At 62.3% G+C, this 24109-nt stretch overlaps 1 protein-coding gene across 17 annotated transcripts in view; it reads left to right on the top strand.

Annotated features, from left to right (window-relative positions):
• SHANK2 (SH3 and multiple ankyrin repeat domains 2) overlaps window positions 1–23467 on the top strand; it is a 390809-nt gene extending 367342 nt beyond the window's left edge. For 8 of the 17 annotated variants that reach the window (XM_089307208.1, XM_089307180.1, XM_089307127.1 and 5 more), the window contains 5 exons: window positions 2822–2952; window positions 4371–4482; window positions 5328–5348; window positions 6476–8858; window positions 20032–23467. In XM_089307208.1, the coding sequence (XP_089163334.1) occupies window positions 2822–2952; window positions 4371–4482; window positions 5328–5348; window positions 6476–8858; window positions 20032–20602 (3218 nt within the window). In that variant the 3' untranslated portion in view covers window positions 20603–23467. Of the gene's footprint in view, window positions 1–2821; window positions 2953–4370; window positions 4483–5327; window positions 5349–6475; window positions 8859–20031 lie in introns of those variants that run through there. The other 9 variants (XM_051839167.3, XM_089307158.1, XM_089307197.1 and 6 more) reach the window with 6 other exon arrangements.
• Window positions 23468–24109: the final 642 nt, after the last annotated feature.

Genomic DNA, 24109 nt, shown 5'->3' with positions numbered 1-24109 from the left:
CAGTTTTCTGATTGGGTTGCAGGTGTGCAGTGACCACGGGCCTCATCTTACCACCGCAGGGGGCTGGAGTCACCAGTCCCCTTCATCTGGGGCCTGTGAATAGACCCAAGTCTGCCTTGCACAAATTAAGCATGATCCTTACGAGCCCAGAGCAAGCAGCCTTTCTGGGCAGCTTTGTGTCCAGTAAATGAGATACAAGGCGGCAGCAGCAGGCTCCAGCCGGGCCAGGAGGGACACTGCGCCGTGCAGGGGCGGTACAGTCCTCCCTCTCCCCGGGACCTCACCTCGCCAACAGACCACGCGGCTCTCACGAGTTCTGGATCAACAAGCTTTGGGCCAGGGGAGGGGCAGGAGGGAAAGTTCACACCCGCGGCAGCTGCGGCCCTCGGTGTGTGGAGACCGTCACCCAGAGCAGGCAGGCGGTGCTGACGGCAACCACCGCAGTGTCCAAGTGGGTTTCACTGCTGGAGCCCAGCAGGGCTGGACAGCCTCTGGACAGCGGGCATAAGGTGACCCCAGGGTGAGTCAAACTCCCACCCGCATGGCCTCAGATCCTGCAGCCACAGTCCCGCTGGAAGGACAAACAGGTTGGAGACCTGAGGTTTCCCAACAGGGTCAGCGGCTGCCGTGCTCCGACCCTGACGCCTTTGCCCCACCCCCAGCACACCCTGCATTTGAGGGGTGTTTTCAGGGTGCCTGCCACAGGCCGGCAGTCCTGAGCACACAGCCTGTGACCTAGGACCGCACGCAGCAGGGGTTTGGCCTGAGGGTGGAAGGAACCAGCCCCATCAGCCCTGGCTCTGTTGACATCCATGGGACAAACCCCCTGGCCCCCAGAAGGGCCCAGCCTGGCTCCTCCACCCCTCACCCCAGAGGTGGCCAGACACAGCTGCCACTGCCGTCTCTCGCCTGCCAGTCCAGCCCCGGCCACTCAACAGCCACTGAGCATCACAGCCCAGAGGTCAAGCGAGGACAGACGTGTCGGTGTCCCCTGGCTCTCGGGACCTCCCTGCACGTCCCCTGCCCAAGCACTGCAGGACGAGCGCCCTGGGCACAGCAGCCACGTGGCCTTGTGGTCACTGCCCCTGGGAGCGCCCTGACGACAAGCTGGGCCGGCTTGTCTTCAGTGCCAGCCCTAGGGCTGCACAGCGGCTTCAGCGCCCTCACAGAAGACAGCAGCCACATCTCGGTGGAAGCAAAGCCCAGCCAGCACTGCAAAGGGCCCAGAGCCCAGGGTCAGACCAGGCTGGACCAGGTGCCGCGGCCGGCCTGCCAGAGCATCAGCGGAGCGCACACTGAGAAGGCCAAGGCTCGCGTCAGGAGCAGCGATGTCTGGCCGACGGGGGCAGTGTGTGGGGCACACCCCGCGGAAGAAGACAGTTCCTGGGGTCCTGGCAGCACGGCAGAGCCAAGAGATGAGAAAAAAGACTCCGGCAGGGGGACACAGGAGACTGCAGCTGGGGTCTCTGCTGTGTCTCATGGACCCCCCCCCGGGGGGGGGCAGCTGCTCCCCTTGAGGCGGGTGAAATGCCCTCCAAGGAGGCGGCACCGGCAAAGTCAAGAGCCAGGAGGGCATGGCCAGGGGACAGGGGAGGGGCACGTGTGCCATGAGCAAGGGCCTCAAATACAGGGTAAAGGACCCATTTCCAGCGAATTCCTTGTAAACGGGAACGAGGGTGCGGAGGGGCCAGGCGGTGGTCAGTACATGGCCTTGGCAGGCCCCACGGTTGCTGCCGCACACATTCCGTCCTGTCCTTGCCTCCAAGACACGGCTACGAGAATGTGGGGCCACACAGGAGCAGCTGGCTCTGGTCTGGAATCACCCATCTCCAACCCCACGTGGCTGCTGCCGGGCCCTCCGGGCTAGGAGAGACGAAGGCGAGCTGGGGCCTTTGCTGGCACATCCGTCACTCTTGAGGAGCCCCGGCTTGGAAGCGGCTTCCAGGGTGTCTCCAGGAGCACCGAGGGCCGCTGTGCACTGCACTCGGCCAGGCCCCAGGAGTGCATTCGCCTACCCAAGAGGAAGCCGAGGCCTGTAGACCCCACCAAGTGACCTGCTGCTTCTGGTGGGCACGGCCACCCAGGCACAGGCCTGGGCTTGGCCGGTGCCTCTGCCAGGCGCACCAGGGCCCTGAAGGTGGATCGGGCTGGGCTCTGTGGACAGGGCTCTGCCTCTTCAGAGCCCCACTGGCCCGCAGGCCTGCCCTAAGGCACCCCACAGTTCTGGAATGTGCTGCACTTTCTTTAGTTTCTAAAGATCACATAACTAATGGCTTTCTTAAAATAAAAGGCCGGGGGTGAGATCCTATTAGTACAATCACAGGGCACCCACACTTCCTGTGCTGGGGCCTCAGGTCTTGGCCACTATATTTGTCTACAAAAGAACCACAATTCTGAGTCTGTTAAAAAATTCTGCAGGTCCAATCAGTCCACACCACCAGGAGCCACTCGCTCCCACTAGTAGAACAGGCAGGCGGGCGCCATGCTGCAGCAGCTTAGGCCGCTGCTGGCCACGCTGGTATCTCCGGCTGCTGTTCTGGGCCTGCTCCAGCCCCAGTCCTTGTGGCCCTTTGGACAGTGGACGAGTGGATGGAAGATATCTGTGTGTCTCCCTCTCTGTCACTCTGAAAAAAACGTGGCTCAAGGAGCTCCAGGGCCCTCCGTGAGCTGAGCGGCTGAGGGTCTCCTACCCAGTCTGTGCCTGCGTGAGATCTGGGGAAACACATGGCAGGGTGGCGTGAGCCTGCGGCCCGACTTGGGGACAGGACGGCGCAGCACTTGCGCGTGTCGGAGCTTCCCCAACCAGCTTGTGATATTGCAGATAAGCCTGACGAGATCGTGCCGGCCGCCAAGCCCTCCCGAACTGCCGAGAGTGTGGCCGTGGAGTCCAGGGTGGCGACCATCAAGCAGCGGCCCACCAGCCGGTGCTTCCCTGCCCTCTCGGACATGAACGTGAGTGGCTGCGCCCCCGGGGACTGCCCAGAGACGGGTGGGACGACCAGCAGGGCTCCCCACGCTGCCTGACACGGGGCCTAGAGGACATAGGCCCTGGTTCAAGGCAGACCTGCAGTGGGGACAGAAACGAGGCTGGAGCCCAAGCCATGGGTTCACCACACAGTTCTGGCGCTGGGCCTGCCGGAGGCCTCACGAGCCCATGTGTGCAGAGGCTCCCAGCTGCTCGTTCGCCCAGGGGCAGCAGAAGCCACGTAAGCAGGGACCTCCGCCCTGGCCCTGGTGAACACCTGGGTTCTGGACCAGCGTCCTCTATTCGGGCTTCAGAGCACGCTGCGGGCAGCAGACCCGGCTCAGAGCAGGCACCCTCGCTGTGTCCTGGGCAGTCAGGAGGGACCTCAGCCCAGGAAGGCTGGGGGCAGGCCAAGGCACCGGCGGCCCTGCAGCCATGGGCTGCTCCTCCCTGTCCGACACACAGCCACCCACGCCAGACCCACGGACTGTTCTGATTGCTGTTTTCTTTCGGTCAATTCCCCTGACTCACTGAGTCTAGACTGTAACACCCATAAATATCATCAGGGTGGTAGGCTCCACGGGAGGGTGTGCACCAGGACCAACACTCCCTCGCATCTGAGGTACACAGCCGGGCCTCCCTGGCCTGGCCGCCTCCTCGTCCCCACCCCGTCCCAGATGTCAGCATCCAGCTCGCTCCCCCAGCCTCAGGGGAGCACCCCGTGGTCTCACACATGGACCCATTTCCATAGAGCGTCTGACGTCTCCCCGAGGCCTCCAACACTGGGGCAGCCAGCACCTACAGGTCTGCAGAGGGCAGCAGTGTGGAGCAGCCTAGGGCTGGTCACCAAGGAATCCATTTTCAAAGTGAGGAGAGGCCTCCAGCCCCACCCAGGGCAGGCCGAGGGAGGAAGGCAGGGACAGCCCCTGCCACGGGAGCCCTGTGTTCCAGAGTGGTCCCAAGGCTTGCCCGAGCTGACCAGCCAGCACACCTGCCCACGTGGCAGCCGGCACCTGGTTCACCTCTGCACACACCATGAGCGCCTGTCATTAGCTCGTGTTGTGCATGAGGGAGACTGCTGGCCCACCCAGACCCCATCGCCGCCGCCCTGCTCTGTGCCACAGCACACCGTCCCGGCCCTGTTCTCTGACAAGTGTGTCCAGAATGTGGTGAGCAGCATCGCAGCACAACGTGGCCCCCAGAGCAGGGCCAGACCCTGAAAGAGCAGACGGGGGCAGCCACGTGTCGGGGGCAGCCTCACCGGCGACGTCCCAGGACTCCTGGAAGCAGCAGGGGAAGCGCCAGCAGCAGGGATCCACTGTGCCGACAGTCCTCCACCCCCGGGCCCCTCTGCCGCGGGGGGCGCCGGCCAGGCCGCACTTCACCAGGGCTCTCTGGTTTGCAGTCCGTGTACGAGCGCCAAGGCATTGCTGTGATGACGCCCACCGTTCCTGGGAGCCCAAAAGGCCCGTTTCTGGGTCTCCCTCGAGGTACGATGCGAAGGCAGAAATCCATAGGTAAGAAGCTGACCCTCGCCTGCACAGGCTGCTCTTGGCTCTGCAGCGCAGCCCAGGGCCCCGGGGGAGTGCTGGCTACTGGGTCCCCTTGGTTGCTTTGGCACCCACACCCTAATATCTGCCCGCCAGGCCCACCCACCAGGGAGCAGAGACCTGGCCTCGCCCACCAGGCGGCCACTTATTCAGACGGTGGGGTAGTGTGAAGCTTTTCCACCCCTGACACGTGCGAAACCACGCCGACTTCTCCCACTCTGAAGCCAGTGGTCTGTGATAAACCAGCAAGGCTGAGGGGTGCATGCAGAAGGAGGTGGGCAGTGGACAGCGGGTGGCCCAGGCCCCTCTCCTCTCCCTGCCCTGCACGCTCAGGGCTGGCTGGGGCGCAGGGCGCCCGTTGGCGGGTTGCTGCCCTCTTTTTAGGATGAGCTCCAAGGACAAACCTCTGAGGGTGGCTGGGTCAGAGCCCCGTGTGTTGCAGCAAACTACCTCCCTTCCTTGTGAGCGCCCCACTTGCTCCACTACCGTCACAGGCAAAGGCAAACGGGTCCCTCTGTGAAATAACCCAGCGCTGGGTGCCGAGGCCACCACTAGACACTGGTGGACCCTTGCCATTTATAGAGAGCTTAGCCCTGGCCCGTCCCCAGGGACACCCTTCAGCCTGCTCAGGAAGCCCCGCCCCGCAGTGCTGTTGGAGGTGTGGCTTGCAGCAGGAAGTAATCAAACAATAAAGGGCCGAGGGTGCCGCGGAGTGCCCGTCAGCAAGCCAGGGCCCATGGCAGAGGTGCACATGCGCCGTGTTCTAACACTGCTCCCGTCCTGGTTAATGACGATTGATTTCCTCCTGTCAGACAGCAGGCTCTTTCTATCAGGTTGGTGAACCCTGCACTTCAGAATCTGTCGCTTGAATGTGACCCAGTTTACGCTGTAAGGTGTATTCTTAAATTATTACTCCTTGGGCATGCAGCAAACGGCCAATAAGGAACGCACCAGACAGCCAGTCTGCGATGTCAGAGTGCCCTCCCACAGGAGTATATTAAATTTGGAATACCCCTATCCAATGGGACTTTCCATTGGAGTAAACTCTCGCAGTCTGTCCTAAGCCATTCGTTCTGCTGCCTCCCTGACAACCCCGCACGCCCCCCAGCGGGAGTGTGTGCTGTGCCGCGTGCCTTCTGGGTGCACTCTGCCCATGCCCGAACCTGTGCTGAGCCATCCGGGGGTGTCGGCTGCACCCCACACTCACAAACCCTGCCTGCTGCGCCCACACCAGTCCCAGCACTTCCACGACCCCCAGGAAGCGCTCCCCACGTCCCATCAGTGGCACACTGGCTCACAACCCTGCTGCAAACCTGGGGTGGAACTCTGGTTAAAGAAGGGCCTCAGCTCCCTCCCCTCATGGGGGTGCTCCACTGAGCTGGCCCCATCGCAGCCCTGCTGATGGCCGGAGCCGCCAGCACGGCCGAGAGGAGCAGGCCCAGGGTGACACCAGCACCTCCTCGTGGGGCAGAGCAGGCCGTCCCACGTATCCAGCCAGGAGCCTGGGCAGCTGGGCAGCTGGGCACTGCATGCTGTCTGTGCCACGTGTGCACCCCCGGTGCCTTCTGCCCTCACCACAGACGGAAGGGGCATGGATGGCCGGCTGCTGGTCCAGTCAGCACTGTCCCCTGCCCCAACAAAAGCAGCCATGCACACACGTGCGGGGACAGCCCCAAGGCCTTGCGCACTCAGGGTTCTGGGTCCCAGGCCCCCGTGGCCCTGACGACACCACGGCGAGCCCCACCAACACCGGGCACAGCACATGCTCCCGGCACCCTGCGCCTCCTGGCTGTCCTTTACAGACCTCTGGCTCAGAAGGGCCTCGCGGCACTGTGGCTTGCGCGGTTCATGCCTGGCCTGTGTGTGTGTCTGCGGGGACGCAGGCTGCGCTGCACGCTCGGAGCTGACGGGGTCCTGGTTGTGGCCGTGGCACAAAACGCAGCATATTTCCTCCCTGCAGGGATAACGGAGGAGGAGCGGCAGTTCCTGGCCCCCCCGATGCTCAAGTTCACGAGGAGCCTGTCCATGCCTGACACCTCTGAGGACATCCCCCCACCACCCCAGGCCGTGCCCCCATCTCCACCGCCACCCTCCCCCACCACCTACAACTGCCCCAAGTCCCCAAGCCCCAGGGTCTATGGGACAGTCAAGCCCGCGTTCAGTCAGAACCCCGCCGCCAAGGTATCCCCGGCCATGAGGTCGGACACGGTGGCCACCGTGATGCGGGACAAGGGGCTCTTCTACCGCCGAGAGCTGGACCGCTACTCCCTGGACTCGGAGGACATGTACGGCCGCAACGCCAGCCCCCAGGCCAACTTCCGCAACAAGCGGGGTCAGATGCCCGAGAACCCGTACTCGGAGGTGGGGAAGATCGCCAGCAAAGCCGTCTACGTGCCCGCCAAGCCTGCCAGGCGGAAGGGGATGCTGGTGAAGCAGTCCAACGTGGAGGACAGCCCCGAGAAGACATGCTCCATCCCCATCCCCACCATCATCGTCAAGGAGCCTTCCACCAGCAGCAGCGGCAAGAGCAGTCAGGGCAGCAGCATGGAGATCGAGCCCCAGGCCGCGGAGCCGCCGGGCCAGCTGCGGCCGGACGACAGCCTGACCGTCAGCAGCCCCTTCGCTGCCGCCATTGCCGGGGCCGTCCGAGACCGGGAGAAGCGGCTGGAGGCCAGGAGGAACTCCCCGGCCTTCCTCTCCACGGACCTGGGGGATGAGGACGTGGGCCTGGGGCTCCCCGCCCCCAGGATTCAGCCCCCCGAGTTCCCAGAGGAGGGCGACTTTGGCGATGAGGATGGCGCCGAGGAGCTGGTGTTGCCCACGCCAGGAGCAGCGCCCAGGGAGCCCGAGAATCACTTTGTGGGTGGTGGCGAAGCCAGCGCTCAGGGTGAGGCCGGGAGGCCCCTCAATGCCACATCCAAAGCCAAGGGGCCCGAGGGCAGCCCCACAGCCGGCCCAGAGAATTACGTCCACCCGCTCACGGGCCGGCTGCTGGACCCCAGCTCCCCGCTGGCCCTGGCGCTCTCAGCCCGGGACCGAGCCATTAAGGAGTCCCAGCAGGGCCCCAAGGGGGAGGCCGCCAAGGCCGACCTCAACAAACCTCTCTACATCGATACCAAAATGCGGCCCAGTGCGGAAGCCGGCTTCCCCCCGGTCACCAGGCAGAACACCCGGGGGCCCCTGCGGCGGCAGGAGACAGAGAACAAGTACGAGAGCGACGCAGGCAAGGACCGGCGAGGCGACGGCATGAAGAACACGCTCATCGACATCGTGGACACGGCGCAGCGCAAGCCGGCCGGCCTGCTGATGGTGCACACCGTGGACACCACAGAGGCCGACGGCTCCCTGGAGGAAGAGGACGAGCACGCGGGCCTGGAGCTGAAGCCAGACAGCTCACTGGCCGAGGTGCCAGAAGGCACTGCCGAACCCGAAGGTGCTTTACAGATCTCCGCCGCCCCCGAGCCCACCGCCACGCCCGGCAGGACCATCGTGCCGGCGGGCTCCATGGAAGAGGCGGTGATTTTGCCATTCCGCATCCCCCCTCCCCCTCTGGCATCTGTGGACTTGGATGAGGAGTTTATTTTTACAGAGCCATTGCCTCCTCCCCTGGAATTTGCCAACAGTTTTGATATCCCCGATGACCGCGTTGCTTCCGTGCCCGCTCTCACAGACTTGGTCAAGCCGAAGAGAAACGACACCCCTCCGTCCCCTTCGCTGACCTCCGCCCAGCCGATCAACCCTGCCGACACTAAGAAGCCGGCTGGCCTTTCAAACTGCCTGCCCGCCCCATTCCTGCCGCCCCCCGAGAGCCTCGATGCTGTCGCCGACTCGGGCATCGAGGAGGTAGACAGCCGGAGCGGCAGCGACCACCACCTCGAGACGACCAGCACCATGTCCACGGTGTCCAGCATCTCCACCCTGTCCTCTGAGGGCGGGGAGAGCGCGGACACCTGCACGGTCTATGCAGACGGGCAAGCCTTTGGGGCTGACAAACCCCCAGTACCTCCGAAGCCAAAAATGAAGCCCATAATTCCCAAGAGCAATGCACTTTACCAAGACGCGCTCGTCGAGGAGGACGTGGACAGCTTTGTGCTCCCCCCACCCGCGCCCCCGCCCCCGCCAGGAGGAGTCCCGCCTGGGATGGCCAAAGTCCTCCAGCCGAGGACCTCCAAGTTGTGGGGCGATGTCACGGAGGTCAAGGGCCCGATCCTCTCGGGCCCCAAGGCAAACGTTATTAGTGAATTGAACTCAATCCTGCAGCAAATGAACCGAGAGAAATCGGTGAAGCCAGGGGAAGGCCTGGACTTGCCGGCCGGAGCCAAGTCCGCCAGCCTCGCTCCCAGGTAAGTCCCACGGTTGGCTTAGGTGCTCGCGGTCTGTGCTGACCAAGTGGACGTGAAGAGGGCACTCGTGACACCCTCGTGTCGGCCACACGTGCTCCTTTCTCCTCCTCCTGGACCCCAGGACCGCACAGCCAAGGCCATGTCCACTCTGCAGACTCTGCCAAGACCACCTCGGAGGCCATTAGGGCCTCACCAAGGCCCAGACAGGACTTCAAGCTACTTTCATGAGAGCAGCCACGCAGCTGGGGTGGGGCGTGGGGCGTGGGGCGTTGCCGCCGTCTGGGACAGAGGCTCTGGGCTGGGGTTTCTCCTGTCGGCCTGTCCCATCCAGGAGCAGGCGCTGGCAGTACTGGGCAGGGTATGAGTTACCCGCAGCACCATGAAGGTGAAGTGAGGGGTCATGGTCAAGACCCGGCCGGGGGGCTCAGGGTGAGTGTGCTCCGGGAGGGGCACCACCACGGCTGCACGGAGTCCGTGGGCTCCCTCGTGGCTGCTGGTTTTCGGTGCCCTGCACCCACCCGGCGCTTGCTCTCGGGTCTCTGTGTTGTGACTCCTGCAGTCCACCTTCATCCTCCCGGTTTCCTTCCAGCATGGGGGAGGACAGCTCCCGTGGGTCCTCAGAGGCACGCTGACTGCATGCCGCTGCCCACACGGCTCCTGCCGCTGCCCGGCCTTCAGATGGCAGCTCCAGGTAGAGAAGCTCCTGCTCCTGGTGGGTGCGTAGTACCCACCCACAGATACAGCACACTCGGCGACCACAGGGCAATCACAGCCAGCTCGCACGGGCCTTCCCACCGAGCTGCCACTGTCACTCACGGCTTCACATGGAAAGCCGCAGGGCCAAGTCCACAACAGCCAGGGAGCAGGGCAAAGTGAGGCAGGGCCCCTGCACCCACTTTGTAGACGGCTCGGTGGTCACCCACACGCACAGCCAGCAGGAGCCCATGTTCCTGGCTCTCACTTCCCTCCGCTGGTGAGGTCTATGCCAAGGAAGGAGCTAAAAAGGGACAGTAGTGGGGCCTGCAGATGCCTCATTGTTCAGGTTCCCAGTCCACAGCATGTCCACCCAGCAAGTGGAGGGGCTGTGTCCACGGGGGGCACTGAATGGCAGCTGGACAACTCAGGGAAGGTGGGCTTCCAGCCTTCAGTGTCTTGGGGACCGCCTGCCCTGCCCTACGTTCCTCCAGGTAACCAGCACAGGGTGGAGCCTGGGGCACACATCACCTGGCAGGCTGTAGTGGGTTTCTTGAAGCAGCTGGGTGGCCACCCCTGACCAATGCTTGACCATCCAGAATAGCCAAGCACTGACTGGTCATTTACAACCAACTCGCCCACCCCAGATGTGGTGTCGTCCCGGGCCCCCCCTTGCAGCCCAGGTGAGCCAGCTAGTCAAGAGTGCTTGCATGAAAGGTACAGAGCGCCACCGCCCACCAAGCAAGCTGCTCAGGGACGGCCTCAGAGAAGGGCCAGTCGGCGAACAGCCACCGGGCAGAGGCACTGCAGGGCCGCCGTCGGGTCCCAGAACCAGCCTGGGCCAGGCCGAGCCCAGCGTCCAGGCCCTTTGGTTGTCCTGTGGCTGATACTACGTGCTTACCACTCAGCTGAGCAGCTGCAGGCCATGTTCTTCTCACTCAAACCCAGGGGGACGCACAGAGCTGGACCAGGGACAGATGGCCCTGAGGCCCATGGCAGAGGTCACTCATCTCAGACAGTAAGTTGGGTGCTCAGTTCTTACCCATGCTTTGATCCTCTGACCCAATCAGGCCAAGTGCTGGGGGTGGGAGCTACAGCCTCCAGACAGGGACAAGAACAGGCAGGCACGAGGTCAGAGCACTGGGGCATGGGAGCTACAGCCTCTAGACGTGGACGAGAACAGGCCGGCACGAGGTCGGAGTGCTGGGGTGTGGGAGCTACAGCCTCTAGACATGGACGAGAACAGGCCGGCATGAGGTCGGAGTGCTGAGGCGTGGGAGCTACAGCCTCTAGACATGGACGAGAACAGGCCAGCACGAGGTCAGAGTGCTGGGCATGGGAGCTACAGCCTCTAGACACGGACGAGAACAGGCCGGCACGAGGTCAGAGTGCTGCGGCACGGGAGCTACAGCCTCTAGACACGGACGAGAACAGGCCGGCACGAGGTCAGAGTGCTGCGGCACGGGAGCTACAGCCTCTAGACATGGACGAGAACAGGCCGGCACGAGGTCGGAGTGCTGGGGCACGGGAGTTACAGCCTCTAGACGCGGACGAGAAGAGGCCGGCACGAGGTCGGAGTGCTGGGGCACGGGAGCTACAGCCTCTAGACGTGGACGAGAACAGGCCAGCACGAGGTCAGAGTGCTGGGCATGGGAGCTACAGCCTGTAGACGCGGACGAGAACAGGCCGGCACGAGGTCGGAGTGCTGGGGGTGGGAGCTACAGCCTCTAGACACGGACGAGAAAAGGCCGGCATGAGGTCAGAGTGCTGGGGGTGGGAGCTACAGCCTCTAGACACGCGGACGAGAACAGGCCGGCACGAGGTCAGAGTGCTGGGGATGGGAGCTACAGCCTCTCGACGCGGACGAGAACAGGCCGGCATGAGGATCCTACATAGTGCTGGGGCGTGGGAGCTACAGCCTCTAGACACGGACGAGAACAGGCCGGCACAAGGTCAGAGTGCTGGGGCGTGGGAGCTACAGCCTCTAGACACGGACGAGAACAGGCCGGCACGAGGTCAGAGTGCTGGGGGTGGGAGCTACAGCCTCTAGACACGGACGAGAACAGGCCGGCACGAGGATCCTACATAGTGCTGGGGTGTGGGAGCTACAGCCTCTAGACGTGGACGAGAACAGGCCGGCACGAGGTCGGAGTGCTGGGGTGTGGGAGCTACAGCCTCTAGACACGGACGAGAACAGGCCGGCATGAGGTCGGAGTGCTGAGGCGTGGGAGCTACAGCCTCTAGACATGGACGAGAACAGGCCAGCACGAGGTCAGAGTGCTGGGCATGGGAGCTACAGCCTCTAGACACGGACGAGAACAGGCCGGCACGAGGTCAGAGTGCTGCGGCACGGGAGCTACAGCCTCTAGACACGGACGAGAACAGGCCGGCACGAGGTCAGAGTGCTGCGGCACGGGAGCTACAGCCTCTAGACATGGACGAGAACAGGCCGGCACGAGGTCGGAGTGCTGGGGCACGGGAGTTACAGCCTCTAGACGCGGACGAGAAGAGGCCGGCACGAGGTCGGAGTGCTGGGGCACGGGAGCTACAGCCTCTAGACGTGGACGAGAACAGGCCAGCACGAGGTCAGAGTGCTGGGCATGGGAGCTACAGCCTGTAGACGCGGACGAGAACAGGCCGGCACGAGGTCGGAGTGCTGGGGGTGGGAGCTACAGCCTCTAGACACGGACGAGAAAAGGCCGGCATGAGGTCAGAGTGCTGGGGGTGGGAGCTACAGCCTCTAGACACGCGGACGAGAACAGGCCGGCACGAGGTCAGAGTGCTGGGGATGGGAGCTACAGCCTCTCGACGCGGACGAGAACAGGCCGGCATGAGGATCCTACATAGTGCTGGGGCGTGGGAGCTACAGCCTCTAGACACGGACGAGAACAGGCCGGCACAAGGTCAGAGTGCTGGGGCGTGGGAGCTACAGCCTCTAGACACGGACGAGAACAGGCCGGCACGAGGTCAGAGTGCTGGGGGTGGGAGCTACAGCCTCTAGACACGGACGAGAACAGGCCGGCACGAGGATCCTACATAGTGCTGGGGTGTGGGAGCTACAGCCTCTAGACGTGGACGAGAACAGGCCGGCACGAGGTCAGAGTGCTGAGGCGTGGGAGCTACAGCCTCTAGACACGGACGAGAACAGGCCGGCATGAGGTCAGAGTGCTGGGCGTGGGAGCTACAGCCTCTAGACATGGACGAGAACAGGCCGGCACGAGGTCAGAGTGCTGAGGCGTGGGAGCTACAGCCTCTAGACATGGACGAGAACAGGCCGGCACGAGGTCGGAGTGCTGGGGCGTGGGAGATACAGCCTCTCGACGCGGACGAGAACAGGCCGGCACGAGGTCGGAGTGCTGGGGCGTGGGAGCTACAGCCTCTAGACGCGGACGAGAACAGGCCAGCACGAGGTCGGAGTGCTGGGGCGTGGGAGATACAGCCTCTAGACATGGACGAGAACAGGCCGGCATGAGGTCGGAGTGCTGTGGCACGGGAGCTACAGCCTCTAGACGCGGACAAGAACAGGCCGGCACGAGGTCAGAGTGCTGGGGGTGGGAGCTACAGCCTCTAGACACGCGGACGAGAACAGGCCGGCACGAGGTCAGAGTACTGGGGCGTGGGAGCTACAGCCTCTAGACGCGGACGAGAACAGGCCGGCACGAGGATCCTAGTGCTGGGGATGGGAGCTACAGCCTCTAGACATGGACGAGAACAGGCCAGCACGAGGTCAGAGACCAAGCTCATCCCTCCCCGGTGCTGCACTGCACACAGCTGGGAGTCTGGGCCCCTGCCCAGCAGGCCTACATGTCTGCCACCCAGGCCTGGTGTCCTGGCAGCCAGCATCACCTGTCTCAGCACCATGTAAAAATGAAGGGCTGCAAATGACCTGAGCAAAATGAGGCACAAAATTGGATAAGGGAATCCCTACTGAGGAAAAGAAACGAGTCTTTCTAAGGAAAATGGAAAACCACTGATGCTTTCTGAAATGACAAGCAGTGGTGCAAAAAAAACCCACTTCCATGGCAACAAGTTCTGGTGGCCCAAGCAAGGGACACTGGAGTTCCACAGTCTTCACTCCCTAGCGGCACCAACTTCGGCTGAACTTGACCTGACCTTGACCTCACCCCAGATTCTTTCTTCACTGTGCTTGTCAGAGCCCAGTGGGGTGGCAGGGGAGGCAGAAACGGGTGCCTTGGTCCCTGCTCCCCGGGCACATCTGACTGTACTTCCTCTGCTAAAAGATGTCCCTGGCACAAGGCGTGGCGCGGACTCGGCAGAGGTCTTCATTACAGGTGTGCAATCAAAAGGACGATGATGGAGCAGTTTTCTCCGGGCTGCGACGTCAGACGCCTCTCTCGGACCTGCGGGAAACACCGTGCCCCGGGCCGGGCATCTGGCACAGCGGTTAAATCACCACAGGCTCTGTCTCCTACCCAGCTTCCTGCTGATGTGCACTGTGGGAGGCCGCAGTGAGGGCTCCAGTCCTAGGGTCCCTGCCACCCACGCAGGAGACCAAGGTGGAGTCTGGCGTCAACCAGCGGATGGGATATCTTCCTCCAGCTCTGTCTCCCGCCTCTCTAATAAACACAAACACACTGAAACCACAACAGAATCCAACACAGAAAGGCATGCTGTCCAGGACACAGCTGCTGGGCAGCCCAGCTGGGCTATCCCAGGGAGGACGCAGAGCGTGCGGACGGAAGGGGTCTTTCTGAAGGATCCGCAGAAGCTCAACAGCAGCGGCAAACCCACAGCTCCCTTGTCTGCTGGAGTCGGTGCCAGCGAGGACACACCCCTCAACTGCCGGCCGCAGTGCTGAATTTTCCCGTACGGGGAGTGCTGGGCACGGGCAATGGTCTGGCCACGCTGTGGGCCGGGGAGCAGAGCACCAGGATGTTCTGGCTAAGTCGTGGGGCAGGTGAAGACTTGGGGCCTCCTCACTCACTCCTGGGCCTGCAGGTAAGGCAACACTGAGCCTGCGTGTGTGAGCCGCGAGCCGGGGGGTCCAGAGAAGCAAGGGGGGGTCCAGCAGCACAAGCACTGGCCCAGCAGCCCCTCGATCTCCTGCATTCAAGCTGCTGGGGCCTCTTGCATGGCAAGACAGCAAGCACCTGCTCCCCTAGGGGAACCGGAAGTCTCAAGGAGAGAAGTGGACATGCATGTGGCAGCTGCTGCGAGGGCAGAGCCAGCTAACAGGTTAGCAGGGCCAGAGGCACGGAGAGCCGGCGCGCCATAGGAGACACAGCACCACCTGCAGGAAAGCCGGAGCACAGCATCCCAGCCACGGGGTTGGTGAGCACAAAGCCCCAGGCCAGCAGGCTCCCCATGCCCATGGGACCGCGGCCAGAAGACGGGCACCAGGCAGAGGCCAGTGACGAGGGAGGCTTGCAGGGCACCAGGAAGGGCTGGACTGGACTGAACTCCACGTGGCGGCGGCGTGGAAGCGCTCAGGCACCGTCAGACATTCGTCTCCTGACAGAGCCTGAGGGAGGCTGCTGGAGGTGCAGCGAGGGGCGGGGACCCTGTGCTCTGGAGCCAGGCAGGTGCTCCAGGGCACCATGTGAGGAAGCAGCCCCGCCGGCTCGCCTGAGATGCTGCCACCCAAAGCTGGCAGTGGCCCAGGAGCCTAGCTATCATGTTTCATAACCGCAACACCAGACAGCAGGCTCCATGTCTGAGGCGGGACGAACCCCGTCCATGTTTCCAGGGAGGTTGGCTGAGCTTCCGCCTCACTCTGCCAGGGAGGGCTTGGCACAGGCCAGCTCCCCGGGGGCCCTCTCGGTCACCCATCATCTGTGGTGGATGCAGAAGGGACCTCCAGGTAGGCCCTCCCCTCGCCAAGACAGGGACAGGCACTGAGGAGTTTCTCCCCGCAGAACCCCAGGTCCCAGAGGCCCCAGGCAGGGTTCAGGCTGCCTGAGGTGAGCTCAGGCCAGCTCCCAGAAACCACTGTCAGCCCCTACACCTTTCCAAGGCCCTGCGGCCCAGTGACACACAGCAGCTGAGCACAACTGGCCTAAGCGCCTCTTGTTCTGTTAAAAAAATAAAAATAAAATCCTCTCTGCCCAGAGCAGAGACTCTTCAAATCGGACTAGAGAGGAGCTGCTTGCTGGCTTAGCCCAGCACTGCCGGGCAGTACGTGGCTTCAGCTGTGATGGTGATGTCGGTGAGCGAGGGCGTAGACGATTCGCTGTGGTGTGTGCTGCCCGTGTGTCTTCTGGACTCTGAGCGGCTGTTCTGGTCCAGGGGGACACCTGTGCTCGTGAATCTGCTGGCAGGGGCAAGGCACATCACGGGGCGAACAGTTCTTCCTGAAAGCTCAGTGCTTTTTTGACGGTCTTGGCACGGAGACCTGGATCCCTGGTGGGTGGCTACAGAACCCACGGCAGCCCACCCCACTCCTAAGTCTGCTTCTTAGCCGTGGTCAAGTCTTTTAACCGCTTGATCTGGGAAACAGGCATAAGACCCAGCAGCCGCCCATCCAACCATTATTCACTGCAGCGCTGAGGCCAGGCCTGGAGGGCTGTGAGGCCTGAGTGTATGCACATGCCGATGGGGCCGCATCTGGGCCTGGCTGCACCACGAAGCTGTGTCCCCACACGTCAGGCCCGGGGCCCTCTGTCCAGTGCCACCCTCTCAGGAGGCTATGGAAACAGAGCAAATCAGTAAGATCATGGTTTAGAAGGACTACTTTACATGTCAGGTAGGGGCTCAGGGCTACAACCCGGGCTTAAGCAGGCTGCTGTAAGCCACGGGTGGGTGGGCAAGCGAGCACGGAGCAGCCTCTGGCCCATGTCCACCTGCTGCTCAAATGCCAAACGCAGTGCAGAAGCCGCTGGCGTTGCCGACTCCCCCGCTCCAATGAACAGGCACTGCCTGGTGAAGCCGCAGTCCATCCTGAGCGTCTCACTTAACTCCTGCTTGTTTTTTAGTCTCATGTTTCTATATGGATGCGATTTAAAAACCAACTGAAAAGGGAGGAGCCAAGGGAGGATGTGCTGTGATCGGTGCCTCAAGGGCAGGAGAGTCCTGTGGGCTCCACCCACAGCCAGGGCGTTGCTTGGCAACATAATGACTACACAGCTGTAGGACCCAGTGAATAACATCGTGTATTTTTCTTTTTTTTCTTTTTTTTTTTTTTCTTTTTGACAGGCAGAATTAGACAGTGAGATAGAGAGACAGAAAGGTCTTCCTTTTCTGTTGGTTCACCCCCCAAATGGCTGCTGTGGCCGGCGCTGTGCTGATCCGAAGCCAGGAGCCAGGTGCTTCCTCCTGGTCTCCCATGAGGTGCAGGGCCCAAGGACCTGGGCCATCCTCCACTGCCTTCCTGGGCCACAGCAGAGAGCTGGCCTGGAAGAGGAACAACTGGGAGAGAATCCGGTGCCCCAACCGGGACTAGAACCCGGGGTGCTGGCACCACAGGAGGATTAGCCTAGTGAGCCGCGGCGCCGGCCTAACATCGTGTATTAACCAGAGTGAGTGGGGCCACCGCAGAGGGTGGAGCGCCCTGCACTCTGCCTCTCCAGCTCCCTGGTGGGTATTTCCCACAGCATGCCAGGCAGAGCACGGACAAGCCCCGAGAGTGTGGCCAGATCAGACGCCCTGAGCTGCGTGTCATCAGGCGGCATACACTGGCACTGTAGGGTGGGGTGGTTTTCCCTGCTACAAATGTAGGCTCATGCTGCCTGAGCTGCAGAGGACGCTGGCCCAGGACCCCGCAAGGGACGCTGGCCCAGGACCCTGCCAGGGAGCCAGCGGAGAGTTTGTTCTCAGAGCACATCAGGCAGAAGCTGACCTCCTTCAATGCTTCAATGCTGCCATTTCTCTTCCTGGACATATTTTTGTGAAAGATTTTAACTATTTATTTGAAATATAGAGTGACAGAGAGGGAGGGAGAGAGGTCTTCCATCTGCTGGTCCACTCCCCAAATGGCCACAACGGCCGGGGCTAGGCCAGGAGCCAGAGCCCCATCCAGGGCTCCCGTGTGGGTGGCAGGGACTCAGGCACCTGAGGCTCCACCCACTGCTCTCCCAGGCGCATTACAGGGAGCTGGGTCGGCAGTGGGGCCTGCACCAGCACTCCAGGACTCAGCGCTGGCGTCCCAAGCAGCAGCTTAATAACCCGCTAGCCACGGCGCCTGCCCCGCCAACTCTGTTTCTAAGTGGCCCACGCTGTCCCAAGCCAAAGGCGGCCAGGCTGTGAGCTGCCCGTTGTAAACGTGAGCTTGCGCGCTGGGGAAAGGACCCGCACGGCCAGGAGCCCTGCCAGGCCTGCGCCTCTGCCGCGTCCCCGCCCCGTCAACGCTGCAGCGCGGTCTCATCACTCATTCTGTCATTCCCATGTGCTCCCACGGCGGTGTTCACAGAAGAGAGTCACACTGAACACAAGTAAGTGCCGCCCGTGTGACTCTGTGTGCCACTGTCTCTCGCTGCCCACCAGGGGGCAGTTCCTCTCCACTTCCTGCCCACACAGCCTTTCCTTACTGCCACAGGGGGGCCTGTGCAGGCACCTGGGCTCAACACTGCCCGGCCTGGAGCAGCTGCCCCCGACTCGGGGAGCGCCCTGCCTGCGGGCCCACCTGTGCAGGCCAGGGAGCACAGCCAGCCCCAGCTGTCCCTCCCCTCCTGCCAGATCCTCGCCCCTGCTCGAACCCAGAATGCCTGTGGACAGCACGCTGCCAGGCACTCCGGCTCCACCCAGCTTAACTGACTTATCAAAGGGGCAGGCATGCCTTGGGCCCAGAGCTGGACTGGCAGGGCCTCTTCCAGGCTTGCAGGTCCTGTGTCTGCAGTGTCCACAGGCCAGCTCACTCAAGAACCTAAGCCTTCCTTGACCCTGGCGGGCGCCAGCCCCTAACCTGCAAGTGAAGCCCAGGAGGCCCAACTCTGGACCCTGAGTGGCCGAGCCTGGCTACGGTGCCTACCCTTCCTCAGGTGTGACAAGCAGAGACCCTCCTGGGGAGGGGCTACAGATGGGGCTGCCACCCTCCAGGAAACCCACCATGGAAGGTGTCCTGGCCCCACACAGGACGGAAGCTGAGCCCACGGCGGCAGCCACTTTTCAGATCTCCTCCCAGTCCCCAGGGACACCCCAAGCTCAGAGTAACTGCCAGCACCCTCAGGTGGCCTGGACAACCCACCAGCAGCTGTGAGGGAATCCCCACCTGTCGATGAGGGCAGCCGCCAGAGGGAAGGACCAAGACCCCAGAGGAGGGGGCACTGCCTGCCTTGGGCTCATGTCCCTCAGGTGGTGCCTGGGGAAGGGAGAGAACCCAGGGCCTGGCTAGGCAGTATGAGGCTCGGCATCTGTCCGAACATCTGGGGAGCCGGGTCCCCAACCCCAGCAGCCCTGCCTCAACAGGTTTTGAAGAGGGGTTTGGGGCCCCTCTTCTGGGAACACTGCTCTCACTGGTCAGCTACTGCTCTCCAGAGACGCCCCGTGCTCACGTGCTCACCGCAAGTGGCCAGCAGGAGACGCAGGGGGTCAGGACCCTTCCTCTTGTCCATGACCCTTCCCGGAGGCTGTCACCCAGTGTCCCCCAAGGCCGTGATGTCACCTCCGTGCCACTCCAAGTCTCCAGGGCTCAGCCCCTTGCGTAGGAGGGGAGGAGCCATCTGAGGAATGCACTCACGGAGGGGAAGATGACAGCACCTCCTGCGGGAGGCCCTTCCAGAACATTCGGGTGGACGAGCGTGGAAGGCGAGAGAAGCACACCTTCTCCTCCCCTCTGCGGAGGCTGGCTCCCCAAGGGCAGCAGGATGGACGCAGCTGCAGTCTGGGGACAGCACAGCGTGACCCAGGCCCCAGGAGGCAGCTGCCCTGTGTCTGGGTGTGGCCCTAGCCCTGTGCGGGCGCAGGGCGCAGAGACCGTCCCCAGGCAGGCGAGGCTCCCTGGGCACTCTGCCCACTCCCCTGGGCTGTGCACACGCACTGCAGCCCCAGGTCTTCCCCGGCCCTGCCACGCGCCCCAGTGAGGCCGCTGCTCTCCGGCAGATAAGGCCCACGCCACCAGGGAGCCCCAGGCGAGCAAGGGCCCCCACACAGCGATGCCCGGGAAGCCGAACCTTTCCTTGCTGGGCAAGTTACTGGCCGTCCCCCGGGCATTTGGCTGACTTCCTCAAACCCTGAGCGCTCCAGGGCTTCCACCTGGTAAGATGAGGCGGCCCCAGCACACGGCCCCTCCGTCCCTTTGCCAAAGTCAGGGGGTCACTGGCTCCGGTGGCTGGTGGATTGCAGGAATCCCGTTTTCCTGGGAACAGGGCGTCCTCCTGCCCTGGCTTCCGGCCTTATTCCATTGAGCCCCCCCTGCCCGGGGCTCAGGTGCGTGGCGGGTGTGGTGTGCTCTGCTGCTCTCCTCCTGCTCCTCCTCCATGCCCCACCCTGGCATGGCAGACCACGCCCACTCCGGTGTGGCCTGGGCGTGTCTGCCCCTTCCCTGGGGACCGGGCAGTGACCGTTTTCTCTGTTGTTGCCCTTGCAGAAGCCCAGAGGTCATGAGCACCGTCTCAGGTACACGGAGCACGACGGTCACCTTCACTGTCCGCCCCGGCACCTCCCAGCCCATCACCCTGCAGAGCCGGCCCCCCGACTACGAAAGCAGGACCTCAGGAACGAGACGTGCCCCCAGCCCTGTGGTCTCGCCGACGGAGCTCACCAAGGAGATCCTGCCCGCTCCCCCGTCTGCTGCCGCCGCATCCCCTTCCCCCACGCTCTCCGACGTCTTTAGCCTTCCAAGCCAGCCGCCTTCCGGGGACCTGTTTGGCTTGAACCCAGCGGGACGCAGCAGGTCGCCATCTCCCTCGATACTGCAACAGCCAATCTCAAATAAGCCTTTTACAACTAAGCCTGTCCACCTGTGGACTAAACCAGACGTGGCGGACTGGCTGGAGAGCCTCAACCTGGGCGAGCACAAGGAGACCTTCATGGACAACGAGATCGACGGCAGCCACCTGCCCAACCTGCAGAAGGAGGACCTGATCGACCTGGGCGTGACGCGCGTGGGCCACAGGATGAACATCGAGAGGGCTCTGAAGCAGCTGCTGGACAGATAAGGGTGGCCGCGCCGCGCCTCCACGGACCACTTCCTGTTATAAGTAGAGATGGGCTTACCCCGAGAGCGTGGCCGGCCAAGCGCCAACCCCGTCCCGTGGGTCTTCTCCTGGCACCCAAAGAAACGCTGACAGTGTCCACCGCGTGGCTCTCTGTGGGTTTCTCGGGCAGTTTCTGTCAGCAGGGACAAGGGGAGAGTTTTTCTAACGTGGGAAAGTTCCCAGCCTGCCTCCCAGCCCGAGGGGCGTCCCGTGGGGGTCTGCACGGGTCCTTGATCCTGCAGGCAGACGCCCACATCTCCAGATACCTCCTGAGGCCTCCCCTCCGCACTCCGGGCAGCTGTCCCCCAGGTCCCACCAGAGGCCTGCCCTGGGTCTGTGTCCCCCAGAGGAAGTGCCCCTCGCTCCTGAACTCTGCTTGCAGAGGTGCTCCCGGCAGCCCCTCCTGCCCAGGCCTGGCCATGAGGTCTGGGCAGTGGGGGGTCTGGAGGGGATCGTGCTCAGCTTTGCTTGGCTTGCTTTCTTTCTGCAAACCCATCAGGGTAATTCCAAGGTGGGCCAACATGTCACACGGAGTCAGTCAAAGCACAAAGTCACGATCCAGGAAGCAGGGCGCCCTGGCCAAGTGGGCCCAAGGCCCCAGGACGAGAGCTGTGGTCTGCCGGGAGCATCCATCCAGGGTGGACACGGCCTCACGGAGGTCTGCAGACACCCACTCTGAGACGCAAGGCAGAAGACACCCGGTGCTCAGCAGGCCTGCACTGCCAGCAGGCCGGACGGGGCCTCCGGGGAGCTGGGGAACGCCGTGACCACCACCGTGAGCCCGGCTTGGTTGAGCGCCTCCGCTCAGAGGCCAGGGAAGACGGTACTTAGGGGCTTGCCGCCATCCCCTCTGGGTGTCCAGGAACCCCACCAGCTTGTCTTAACAGTACCACAGGGTCTTGGAGGGCCCATGGGCATGGAGCGTAGAGCAGACCCGGCGCTGAAGACAGAGGCTGCGGGGTCAGGGTGACACGCAGGGGCGTGAAGAACCGAAGGCAGGGAGCCCGCCCCTCGTCCCCTGTAACAATACCTCTAGTGTCCGAGGGGGGTCACGGGCTGCGCGTGGGCCGCAGAACACCCAGTCAGGCTTCCAGCACATTCTCCCACACTTGGAGAAGACGCAAATGTCAGCTGTTTGGTTTTGTTATGATTTCAGAACTAGCCCAGCCCATCTCTAATTATAAAACGTGATTTTTTTTTCCCTTTATGCTCACGGCCAAGTGTCTGATCAGGTCTGGAACTGCTCTAGAATGAACACATAAAATTTAGCAATTTAAAGTCTTTCTTTACTGCAAGTTTAGATAGTTGTACAGATAGTTTATAAGCACAATATTTTAAGAAAAAAAAAGTGGCTGGTCTACCAGGCAGCCTTTGTGCCACTTCAGTGCTAGAAAGTTAAAGAAAAACAAACCTTTTGTGATTTAATAACACCATTTCTGTGGAAGAATTCTACAAGTCTGACCTTTTTAAATCAACATTCTCTGGATGCATCTGAACCAGCAGAGCTGTGTCGCATTTTCTATCTTTGCTAGAACTTCCTCACTCAAGGACAGCTAACTCTTAAAGCGGTTACAATTCCTAAGGAACACACGCACCCGCCCTCGGGGCGGAGGCTGCAGCCTGGGACAGCCCGTGTCCCCAGCCTCCCCCGACCCGGTCCCCCGAACGCGCCAGTGCTGGGGCGCCGGGCATCCACGCCCCTCCCTCCACAGCCGCTCTAGAGCAAGTTCACGCCCAGACGCAAGGGCGGCCCACGGGAACTGCGAATCGGTGGTTCGGCCATTAATTTGTCTTCCATTCAGTGGTTTTGCAAAATGTAGTCAGCCCAGCCCCTCCCCCTGGCTCCACTCTCCTTCCCCAACGTTGGTCTTTGCGAGACGCTCAGTGCCAGGCCAGAGGCTCGAGAGGAGGAGGGGCCGAGACCCACAGCGCGGGGAGCTCGGGTGGGCTTTGGCAGTGGCTGCTCCCCCCTCCTCCTAAAGGGACTCCCAGCCACGTGCCACTGACCAGGTGCAAGCTGAGGAGCGAGTTCGTTTTCCCCGTGACTAAGGAGGGAGAAGCAGTGGGACCCACCAGAGCCTGCACTGACCAAACCCACACACAGTGCCGAGCGGAAGCCGCCGCCAGCTCTGTCGGAGATCTCGCCACAGAGAGCAATAGATCCTCACACACACACCCTACCGCCACTGTCCTCCCGGGGACACGTCAGGCCCAGGCCCTACCCACAACCCCACACGGTGGGACAAACTGCTCATCTTGCTGTCCCTCCAGGTTTTAAGATCCACTTCTGTTCTATACTGTAATTTAACCAGACTGCATTTCCACGCCTAGTTTCTGTACCATTATGTATACAAAACCAAAACCTCCCGAGTGCGCCGCCCCCACTCCCCGACCGGCGCGTGCACACTTTAAGTTAACTCACGGAACACGAAACTGACTCGATGTGACTGCTGATCTGCTGACCCTCCCAGTATCGCAGGGTGGACACCGAGGTCCTCTGCTGACGGAACGGTGACCCTGTCCCCCGAGTCACAGGACGCAGCACTGCCCAGCTGACCTGGCAATGGCTTTTTGTGTGTGGGCCACAATACTGATTTTCCCATTACGGTTTTTTGTTTTTAAATACTAACATGTTTCACACTATAGTTTGTGTAACAACATGTGTTCCCAATATCTATATTCTTGTTACTTTTGTGCTTTTATTCTTTTTAGACTTTATTAAAAAAAAAAAAAAAGCTCCTGTAATTTGCACTCTCTCCCAATCCTTCAATCTCTTGTATGGCAACCAAAATTACTGTAAAAAAATAAATATACTATTGCACTACCGGTGTGGCTCTGACTGCAAACGCTGAGCACTCTGGGAACGCGGCACCCGGAGCGCGGGAAGCCTGCGAGCGCGCGCGGGCTGCGCGAGGCCTGCGGGCAGCTCTACCTCTCCAGAACTCACCGCCCGCGCGGGGGAGGCTCTCCCGGGCCCCTTGCCTTGCCTGGCGTTTCTCTCGCCTGGGGGACGGAGCCAGCTTCAAACCTTTCACCCTCGGAATCTAGGCCCCCGTGCCGCGCCCCAGCTGGCTGCTGCGGGCACCAAGGCGTGGGCTCCCCCTGCCACCCTGGGGAAGCACACTTCAAACTTAAAAGCTGGGCCTCTTCTTTGGCCTCGCTCCGGCTCCTCACGGCTTCTGCCGGGGCAGATTCTCCACGCGATGGCAGCCACGTTTGCACACTCACGAGAAATCCGATTCCTCCCGAGTGCAGCCCCCCCAGCCCTCCTGCCCCACCACCCAGGGCCGTCTCCCGGGCGCAACCTTCCCCAGCCCCACTGCCCCGGCTTCTCTCGGACGTTTTCCTGAGATGAATCGGCGCCTGTCCTGCCGGGGCCGAGGTGGTGCGCAGCGGGTGAGCCGCACTGGGGCTGCACACCCGGCAGGCGGGAGCCCGCCGGGGCTGGGGCGCAGGAGGCCCATGCTC

Source organism: Oryctolagus cuniculus, chromosome 1 (assembly GCF_051225735.1).
Source record: "Oryctolagus cuniculus isolate XC-2025 breed Fujian yellow rabbit chromosome 1, ASM5122573v1, whole genome shotgun sequence".
Classification (NCBI taxonomy): domain Eukaryota; kingdom Metazoa; phylum Chordata; class Mammalia; order Lagomorpha; family Leporidae; genus Oryctolagus; species Oryctolagus cuniculus.
Note: the sequence above shows the minus strand (reverse complement) of the source record. Positions and strands in the feature narration are given on the sequence as shown.